Here is a 10,824-nt window from a genome sequence, read left to right on the forward strand (position 1 = left end):
CACATGGATAAACAATTGTTTAATAACTTATCAAGAAGTCAACCCTTCCCTCAATGGTCAGCTGTGACACCTCTGTGTCCCTACGAGTGTGTGATGCCTGCTCTTTATTCTGATGCCTCTATCTGTCTCTCTCAAGCCAGTGCTAGACAGCCTAAACTAGTACAGCTTTATCAAAGTATTGATCCGTGACAGACTAAGTCCACCTTGCTCTTCTTTAAGAGTGTTTAATGCATCGTGCCTGAGTTTCCTTATACATTCGACAGTCAGCTTAGCAAGTTCACTTAATTTCTCTGCAGCCCAATTCCTCACTCACTGTGAGAATGGAAAGAGATAATAAATACCAGTATGATTTGTAGACCACAGAGAACAGCCTGAGTTTTAGTTTATTGTATTTATACTGCTAAACCTAAGAGAAAAGTATCAATTGCTATATCTTGTTCTTCTGTCATTTCTGAAAATACCTCCTTAATTCATAAACGTTTCTCATGCCCTCATTGCTGCCTCCTGTTGCTAAAGGGCAGCTGAGACTACTGGTTCCTATTAGAATCTCCAAATTGGCCTTACTGAAATTGTGATTTTTTAAAAAATCTCCTTTTGGACTTTTACAGCCACATTTCAGCTGGCAGACAATTCTGAAAACTGGAAATGGTTCAGTCCTGCTGTCAGTCTGTGGCCAGATTCCAGTTTGATCTGCTGGACGATTTACATAAGGGTTTAAGAGGACCATGTGTAAAATCCTGCTAGCCTCGCCATCTTCGAATTGGCACTTGTCAGAACGAGGCAAGAGACATGGGCAAAGTATGGACTCTTGATCATGAAAACTTTTCCCACCGTATTCTTAAGAGCGTTTTTGTCCTGTGTGATGAACTTGACCATAAATTCAGAAAGCTGTATTAATACTTTAAGTATTAATATTAGAAGTTATTATTTTATTTTTACATATTAATTTTACAAAACCCGAAAATATGGGAATAAATTAAAAGTATCCATTTATCCATGATCCAAAGATAAATGCTTTGAATATTTTAAAGGATTTTCATCTATTTTCTCATCTTTATGCACATGTTTCTTTCTTCTTTTTTAATGTAACATACCCTGATTTAGATTCTGCATGCGGCAGAACTGTTGGTTGGCTGGTCAAGTCATATCCGTTTCTTCTTTGCCAGAAGGAACCTAAATATATGATTTAGTGATTGAGCAACAAGAGCTTGGGGGAGGCCAGGCCACAACCCAGCCCTAGAGGTGAATTTTGCCTGGACCAAACAAGGAATTCGGCCCAGTTGGCTGGAGATTGGTTTAGACCTGGGCATGACATGTAGTTCTCACCAATGAGGAGTGAGAGAAGGCCTGCTTGGGGATGGGGGGCTCCTCAGTGATGAAGTGGGGACGATAAGTGTTCTCAGCTGTGATATCGGAACCTTCAGGAGTGTCCAGTGACCTTGCAGGGACAAGCTTAAGGGGAAAAGTCTATGGATGGCAGACAGAAGGACAAAAACTACCTGGGTTCCCAATGATGTTCCTCGGCTGCTTTGAAAGTCCCCATGTCCAGATTCAAGTTATACAAGACAGCGAATGGTCCCCCTGTACTGGGCTGTCCAGTTGAGCTCCTGGTTCTTACACAGCCAAGAGGAGATCAACCTGCTGAACACACCTGGCCCTGCTCTCAAGATGGCATTTTGCTGTATAATAATAATAGCTAATGTTTATTTTCTCTTTCTCCATTGCACCAGAAACTGAGCCAAGTAAATTACTCATGTCATCTCATTTAATCATCAGAAAAATGAGTATTCTATTATTATCCCCATTTTACAGTTGAAAAACTGAATGATTAGAGAGGTTGTGTAACTCACCCAAGGTCCCCTAGCTAGAAGGGGACAGTGCCACCTCAAATACCATACTCCTATATCACATATGTACATTAACACATGTGTATGTATATATAAATTGTAAAATATTAAGATGCCGCTTTAAAATAAGTTCTCTTATATTAAGAAAGCATCCATCTATTCTTACGTTAGTGGTTCCAGCCCCTTTTTCTTGTACAACTTCCTGTTTCCTGCTTTTTCTTTATAAAATTGCATAGAGATTTGTCCACTATTTGTACAACTTTTTTATGTGGGACCAGTTGTTTAGATTATTTCATTTTCATTCTGCTTTACATATTTATTTATTTCTAATTTTATCCTTTTTTTCCTTTTATTTAGAGACTTTTTACTCAGCAACATTTTGTGAACATCTTTCTACATAAATAAATATGCCTTGTTATAACTGTTAGTGGCTGCATAATATCTGAGGAGTATAATGTATTAATATGTAAGTTGCACAGCGTACTGGCTCCCTCTCCCAAACTCAGTCCTGGATAAACTAAGGAAGAAGAATGGAAGCAAGAATCTGAAGAAGGAACATGAAAAAATGTGTGACGATCCCTCTGGGTGACAGAACCAGTGCGGCCGCAGGGGTCAGAGCCAGGGCTGCTGTCACTAGACAGGAAAGATAGGAGGAGAATTTCTAGAGCCCAACCAGCCCAACTGCTCATTCGAGGTTCAGTCTCAAGCTTCGGCTGTGATCTCTAGTAGCCAGAACAAATAAAAGAAGATAGAGCTCATCATTTTCTGTTTCTACAGGAAGGAACTCGTCCTATTTAATTTTCACATTAGTATGGAACTAGCATTGGATGAGAAAAACAGGCCAAGGGGAGAAAGCCTCTGGTTTCTCATTTGCAGCACTGTGCTGGTTTTCAGAGAAAGGCCCTCAGAAGTAGCGCTTCCACACTTTCCTTCCACTGCTCTACCTTCTTCAGGAAGCTCCGCGTTTTCCGCTCAAGTAGAGGTAATCGCTCTCTGGACTGTGAACTCCAAATGGTGAATCAGACACAGATGCCGCCCCAGAGGGACTGGCAAAGCAACACACGGTAAGTGCTGCAGCCTGAAGAATGAAGTGCCTTAGAAGCTCTGAGATCGAAAACGGATAAGAGGGGAGAACCTGGAGGGGATCAGCGACGGTGGAGATGTGCATGTGTGTAACAGAAGGATTACCTGGAGGAGCCAATGCACCACAAAATATTTATTTTTAAATAATATAATAAATAAATGGCAAAGGAAATACAGAAAAGGAAACATTCACAAAATCCAAGTCACTAAAGTGCTTTCAAACATAAATTTTAAAAGACCAAGCAGCCTGGTCTGACTTTAAAACACTGTTTCCAGATATCCAACAATTGTTTTAATAGGATTCCAAGCTATTTCAGAAGGGAAGGGAGGCATATGGCTTTCTTTGTTGTTTGTTTATGAGTTCCAATATGCATAGCCCATTAAATGACACTCAAGAAAATGCAAAATTATTGCCTGACAAGAAAATTGAAATGTCCAAGGCCAAGTTCAAGGTGAAGATACTATAATTCATTCATCTGTATGGATGGAGTCTTCACTATAAAGGCATCTGATTCTCCTGGAGGTTAAATAATTTTTATTTTCTAATTCAGAATAAGGACATCATATCTAACCTATTACTCTACACGGTGTATTGAATCACATCTCAAATGATGCCCGGCAGTAAAAATGCTTTTTGAACTTCAGATCCTCTCTGCTCAAGTTCTCCAAAAGAGAATCAAAATTTTGTACCAATTCAACCGGTTCAAGTGCCTTTAAGGAATGGTTTCCATTCTAGAACAAAACAGAATTTTCCCTAAGTCATCCATTAGTCCTCTTAAAGCAAGTGGCATTGCATTTTATCCTGACATTGCAAGAAGAAAATAGAACTGAGAATATTTGTCTTGGACCATTTTTGTCATTTGAAAAATGCTGGTGAGAAATATGCACATTTTCAGCCTTTGATGGTGGGACCTGTGGGTTTCATGAAGCTCCCACTTTCCCGGGCTGGATCCCCTCCAGCCCCGAGGAGGAATTGGAGCAGCCTTGGGCACCTGTCTCCTGGTGCGCTTTCTTGGTCTCCTGCCGGGCAGAGCTGGAGAGATCAATTGCCACATCTTCCATGCCATTCTCAGGGCTTGCATTGTCTGAGCCTCTCCGGGATCCTGCCCGAGTCTGGCTAGAACCTTCTTTGAGGTGGTCAGAGCCCCAGAGTCCTGCCAACTTGTCTTCACTTCCTGGCTTCCTTATCATCCCTGTGGATTTTTTATGCATCCCTTGCAAAAAGGGAAAGGAAAAAATAATAGATGTCTTTAAATTCAGCAGTTAATTTCTTCCTTATTGTTGTCTAAATCCCATTAGAATTGTCCTTGTCACTGCCTGTCTCTGGAGCCTGCAGGAGAGGCAGGTAGATAACTCCCACCTGTAGGAGTTGAAAGCTGGTGTCCGCCAGCTGGTCACATCCAACAAAAGTGCTTCCTTGGGATGATACAGTGACTCAGCTTTGGGACCACTTTCTCCTACAGCCTCTGTCCTGCAGATGCCAGTAAACACACCTCACAATTTCAGACAGGTGGGCTGGGTTCGCTGCCCAGAATTCTCTCTAGCTTCTTCAGGCCTTGAGGGCAAAGTCAAGACTGGATTTATAATTGGAGTCTCCAGTGCTCAGCATCAGGGTTGGTAGGTGTTCAAAAACTGCTGAACAAAGAAACTTCCTCCTTCCAAACCTAAAATGCCACCACTGGCTTCCTAACTAATCCCCACCACGCCCTGAGGTGCTTATCTGTGACTCATCCCTCCAATCTGTGATCCCTGCCTGTGGATTTCTGGCAACAGCAAAAAGGGCAATAGGGTGGCGCCTCCTGAGCACACCCAGCCCCAGTGTTTGGACATCACCAGCAGAGACTATGTAAGCACCAAAAATCTGAGGGACAGAAAGCTACATGGCAGGTTGTTAATGGCAGAGCCAGTTCCAGGGACCAGATCAGCTGGCTGGAATGCAGGGGGTAAACTGTCTCTGGGTTTAACTGTCCCGGCCTGCCCTATTTCGTATTACCATGTGTCCTACATTGTATGGTTTCTAAAAATTCTAATAGCATTCAACACGTGGGAAACATAGTCCACATAATGCAAGTATGTCATTTCACTCTTCGATCCCAAATACACGTTTACCATGTAAACAGCTCCTTGGAACCTTCGCACACAATGTGTACACACAGTGCCAAAATAAGGGAATTGTCCAGAAATTCCAAGCCTTGTAATTAATTAAAAATCAGATGCAAGATTCTGTGCCTGATCCTGAGGTAATTAACGTTGCTTTGCTTCGCAAATGGCTGCCCTCGTGGGGACCCCCCAACACCCCGGCCCGCCGCCCCGCGGGGCCCCTTACCCAGCAGCCAGGGCGCGCAGACGCCGCGCAGGCCGCCGTCGGCGGAGTTGAGCACGGAGTCGGGCAGCGGGATGCAGTGGCGCACCATGGCCCCGTACAGCCCGTACTCGGCCATCACGCTGCTGCCGCCCCAGCGCTTCTCCCGCTTGCGCCACTTGGCCCTGCGGTTTTGAAACCAGACCTGGTTTGAGGCAGGAGGGGAAGCAGAGGGGCACACAGGGAGAGACACCGTGAAGAAGGGCTTTGAGGCGGAGGTGGCGTCGCGGAACGCAGAGTCCTCTCAGAAGGGCCAAGGGGCCTCCCAGCTGGAGGGGGAGCGCCCGGGACCTCTGGAGCTGGGCCCACGTGCCCTCGGAGCTCACAGGGACTCGGCTGGGGTACTGCCCGACCGTGTCCGCTCAAGTTTCCACAGAGTAAGGAATGAAAAACCAAAATCAAAGTGCCTTTCCCACACTGTGTAAAGAGATCAACTACGGTGTCTCCTCACTTTTCTCCTTGATTGGACAGAGTTCCCCTGGGCCATGTCCCCGTCTGATTACAGGATATTGGATTGCTGGTGATATTTCTCACGACAAATATTATGTTAATAGAAGAATATTATGGAATACAGTATAGCTGTTAAAAATAGTGAGTTAGTGATGTATCTTCTGGCAAAACCAAGAACAAAATTCTATGTGTGTATGTGGGTGCGTATCTGGGTGCACACACATATGCATATGCACATAAATATTCAGAGCTGTATATATACGACGTGCAGACAGCACAAGGTGCAGAAAGGGGAACGGTCACATTAGGTTGTTTATGTTGGTTTCTTTGAGGGTTTGACGTGGAGAGATAGTCATTTCTCTCCTTGACATATCTTTATATAGTTTCTACGCACAGCACACATTATTGTGTAATTTTTAAGAATGATTTAATAATAAATAATAATAATAAAAAGAAAAAAGCATGAGGGTCACAGGGATAGCCTCTTGTGGTGCCTTCAGCTAAGGGACTCTCAGCTTTTGTGCAAAGGGGAATGTGTTGGGCTGTTGAGAAGGGGTTGGGGTTGGCTCACTGTGTGCAGGAATAACAAACGTGATGTCTTTGAGAAGGAGAAAGGGGACCCCAGACACCTGTATCCGGTCCTCGGGGAGCTCGGTTTTCACAGCCAGCATTTCCCGGGCGTACACGTCGGGGTAATGGGCTTCGCTGAACGCCTTCTCCAGCTCTTCCAGCTGGTGGGCAGTGAAAACTGTCCTGTGGGGAGCCCAAAACACGAATGTGGCCACGTGTCCACAGGGAGCAGCCAGGATCCCAGCTGTAAGGACCGTGGTGCCTGCCTCCCCTGCAGTCCACACCTGAAAAGCCACCTCATAATAGGACACCCCACCTCCGCATGATTAGCCTCTGGAAAGCCCAGAAGTTTGTTTCAAACAAAACAGTTCTTTAGCTCTTTCTTAATGAATTTCATCAACTCATTCTGTCAAGATCCATTTTATAGACTCACAAAATTGTCTTTAAAATGCAACCCAGATTGTCTTGCAGGCTCCTGGGCATTGCAGACTTATCTTTCTAGATGGCTGCTGTGTCTTTCCCATTGCCAACCAGGAGGCCACTGGCCCTGCCATAAGCCAGGACTATAAATTCTCAGATGCTGGAGCCATAAACATTGGGGCTGTGTCCCGAGGAAAGGCAGACAGAGGGGACGACCTGGTCCTGTACCTGTGCCGCCGCTTCTTCCTCTTGCCCAGGGTGGGGGATGCCTTCAGGTCACTCCTATCTTCAGACGGGCTGTCCTCATCTGTTAGCACAAGGAGAAGAATGGGACTTTAAAGGTGAGCATATTTTCCACTTTATTTCCTGGATTTTAATGTGAAGATTGAGGTTATGTACCTGTTGGAAATGTGAGTAACATTTTTAGCACTTAGTAGACTCGAAGCACTGTGCTTAACATTGTCCATGCGTTGTCTCAATAATTCTTGATAAAATAAAAAAAAAACCCTCCAAAGTAGCTGCTATTATTATTCTGTTTTTACAGATGTGGAAACTAAGGCACAGAGAGATTACGTAATTTGCCAAAGATCACACAGGTAGTACACAGTGAAGTTGGGATTCAGATCCCAGATTTTGTGAAGCTGAAGCTTCTTGGCCACTAATTCCATTTTCTGTCCCCACACAGCTTCCAAATTCATTCACCCCCTCTGCCTCCAACCTTGTCATCTTAACCTGTACACCAGCATTTCTCAAAGGAAGGGCTGAGGTTTGTGACAGCAGAATCCTTGTGGGAACTACATCCCTGCCCTGAGGTTCCAATTTAGAATCTCTGGAGTGGAGTTGGAGTCCAGGAAACTCATTCTTGACAAGTGTGCCCAGATGATTCATAGATGCGCTTGAAAATTTAAGAACCATTCTACTGTGATTTATCTTTTTATATCCATTACGGCAAAAGATCCAGATGGAAAGGAAGATTAGTAGACCAAACTATTGTCAGATTCATTGTTAAAAAGCACAGTTGTTTCACAATATTTTAAAAATGAATGAAGGCAAAAATTACTACTAAATAATAATAGTTTTACTTCTACATCAATTAGCTCATCAGAAAACCATGTACTTGAATTACAACGTTTTATATTGTGCTGTCCAATCTGATAGCCATTAGACACATAGATTATTGAGCAAGTGTGGCCAGTCAGATTAAGACCTGCTGTCAACATAAAATACGCAGTGGATTTAGAAGACTTAGTGCCCTTAAATTATAAAATATTTTTATATTGATTATATGTTAAATTTTAATATTTACATGTATTGGATTAAAATATAGTATTTAGATTAATTTCACTTATTTCTTTTTAATGAGATTGTGAGAAATTTCCATCAAACACACAGTCTCATGATATTTCCACTGGACAGCTCTGCTCTAGACTGTCCAGAAATGCCCACACAGAGTAGAACTTAGTTGCATTTTTTCTTTCATTTTATCAGTGTTCACAGAAGAACGAACCCATCCAATGATGGTGGTTTTTAAATTTTTAGTGAAACAACAGGGAGTTTCATTTTATCTTACATAGAGGCTCATGAAATAAAGTCCTTTTAGAGCTGAGTGAACACTCACCTGCCTGCGGATCTAACATGCTTCCTTTTATTATCAGAAAACCCAATGTACTCTTTTTGCCTTGGCTGCCTGGATGCTCAGCTCTAGTTTCTATCACTAGTAGAAATAGTTTCACCAGTCTACGTTTTCTTGTATAAGTCTTCCTTTTCTTCCCCCACACTCCAAACCTCTCAATTTCTTGACTCTTGTCCTCTGCAGAAGTTCATTGCTCCCGTCTCTTTCCCCGTAATCGGCCTGGACTTCTTTGAGCAAACAGATGGGCTCGGAACAAAACGCTGAGCGTAACTACAGTGGAATCGGCGGGATTGCTTCCTTTCCCACGTGTGGGAGTGGGGAGGACGGTGACCTGAGACTCCCTTTTCAGCACGCCAACAGACGGACAGTTCCTGGGCTTGCGGCCCCTTGGTCTTCACGACCCATCAATCATTCGATCAATTTAGCAAGCGTTTCACCCCCCTCACCCGGCACCAGGTTCTGCGCTGCTGGTGAACAAGACAGGCCCGGGCCTTGCCCATCCACGCCGCTCCCGGAGGCCAAGACTGGCTCCGGGCGCCCTCCGGAGACAGCTGCTGGGGCGCCGAGACCCCCAGGGTCTCAACATAGGGGTCTCAACACAAGGTTCCATCCGGAACCGGTGGTGGCGGTCCCCGCAATGCTGCGGGAACGGTATCCCGGAGGAGAGGGAGGGACCGGGATCAAGCAGGGATCAGGCGGCTCGGCTCCGCGAATACGCCTCTCCCGATGGGGCCTCGCTCTGGGCTCCCAACTTTGCTTAGATCTGGGACGCTGGGGGTGGGGGCGCAGTGGGGCGATGGTGTGTTACCCCCGCGCGGCTCGAAGCCGCGGGGATCAGGGGCGGGAACGGCAAGCGCGGGCCTGATTACCGGACGTCGAGACGCTCTCGCTACGTTTCTGGCGACCAAGCGCGGGCGGCGGGCGGCTGGGAGCCTGCGAGGCAGCGGGCTCGGGGCCCCCGGGCGGCAGGAACGGCACCTCGGCTAGAAGCATGCAGGGCGCCCGAGCGGCAGTGGGCGGCTGCGCGCCGAAGCCACAGAGGAGGCCGAGCCCCAGCGGGAGGGCCCCGCGCGCGGTGCTGGAACCGCTGAGCCCAGGGCCGGAGGACGGCGCGGCCGCTGGGCCCTCGCAGCCGGATCCCGGCCCGGGACCAGCGGGCGCCGGCAGCTCGGCCTCCAAGCCCAGCAGGTCCGTGATGGCGAAGCCTCGGGGACGCGAGCCCGTGGGGGAGCCGCCAGGCACCAGCGCCCTGCTCCTGGCGCGCCCGTCGGAAAGCGCGTCCCGGCCGGTCATGGTTTCTCAGGCGGCGAGGCGCGACCCTCCCTGGATCACGTTTGAGGAGGGGGCCCAGCTCAGAGGAAGCTTTATACCACTGGGCTGCCAGTCGGGCGCGGGCGCGGAAGGTCCGGAGGGCTCCAATCAGCGGGGGGCGGGCGCGTCACCGTTCGGGAACCCGCGAAATGTGGACGCCACCAGGTCTCCTCCCCTCGGTCGCCGCCTTCCCAGCTGCAGTCCCCTCAATCACTTCCTTCTTTCTTCTCTCAAACCCACCCACCCCCGGTCCTGGCGGTGTAGGGGACTAAAGAAGGGAGGGGACAACGACTCTGCTGTCTGCCTGTCCTCTAAAAGCCGCAAATTCCACATCGAGTGGTCTTCTCCTTCCTTCCAGACTCCCCGGTAGAGGCCCCATGCCCAGCCCGCCCTGAAGCCTCCCTGATGCTATCCAACCGCCCATTAAGAGCTAGGGCTCCATTCCCAACCACACCCCCAACCGCTACCACCAGTGGAACCCCCACCCCCACCCCAGCCCTCCGCTGCTGCCAAGAAAGCCTTCCTCTAAGAAGGCCTTCCCCAAAAGGAGCGAAAAACGTTTACTTAATCCATGGCCACTCTACTCCCCGCCGAATCCATCCTCTCTCCCAGTACTCTGAGATACAGTGGGGTCACAAACTTCTGAGAGCTGGGAAAGGGATAAGAAGTAGAAGCAGGAGTGGACTGGGCTGGGCTAACGGGATGGGGCAGGGTACCAGAGTTGACAAAAATACAGTAAGCCAAGTGAAATTGGGATTTCAAATAAACAATGAGGAGGAGTTTTTTTGGTTTGGGGGTTTTGGTTTTTCAGTACGAGTGTGTACCAGTATTCTATCCAGCAACCCTAAATTGGTGGGGGGGAGGGAGAGTAAGTTGGAATAAAACAGGATCTGGGTGGAGGGATGCACCCCACTTCATGGATCCTAACAAATTATTGTCCAATTTTATAATTATTCAAAGAAGGTCTGGTTTTCCTGTGAAACTCCTATATTTCCTAAAGTCAGGGCCAAAGTACGTGGTAAGCCACTCCTGGCTCACGCTTTGAGCCCACCCAACCCTCGGCGCTTGGAGCCCTGAACCTACCCTTCCCGATCACAGAACCCCAGAAACAGAACCTCCTCACTCCCACTCCCTTTCGGCCCCCCGCA

The 10,824-nt window shown here is 47.2% G+C and overlaps 1 protein-coding gene across 2 annotated transcripts; it reads right to left on the reverse strand.

Annotated features, from left to right (window-relative positions):
* Positions 1–210: 210 nt before the first annotated feature.
* VSX1 (visual system homeobox 1) lies at positions 211–9,924 on the reverse strand. 2 transcript variants are annotated; one of them, XM_012655035.1, is made up of 5 exons: positions 9,235–9,693; positions 6,961–7,039; positions 6,372–6,495; positions 5,257–5,437; positions 211–312 (listed from the first exon to the last, which is right to left on the reverse strand). In XM_012655035.1, the coding sequence occupies exons 1-5, from the start codon at positions 9,656–9,658 to the stop codon at positions 278–280; spliced, it is 843 nt and encodes a 280-aa protein (XP_012510489.1). In that variant the 5' UTR covers positions 9,659–9,693; the 3' UTR covers positions 211–277. The 2 variants fall into 2 exon arrangements, with proteins under 2 accessions (XP_012510489.1, XP_012510488.1); XM_012655034.1 differs by lacking the exon at positions 211–312 and adding an exon at positions 3,017–4,144 and having other exon boundaries at positions 9,235–9,924.
* Between the last annotated feature and the right edge of the window lie 900 nt (positions 9,925–10,824).

Source organism: Propithecus coquereli, unplaced genomic scaffold (assembly GCF_000956105.1).
Source record: "Propithecus coquereli isolate 6110/MARCELLA unplaced genomic scaffold, Pcoq_1.0 Scaffold459, whole genome shotgun sequence".
NCBI lineage: Eukaryota > Metazoa > Chordata > Mammalia > Primates > Indriidae > Propithecus > Propithecus coquereli.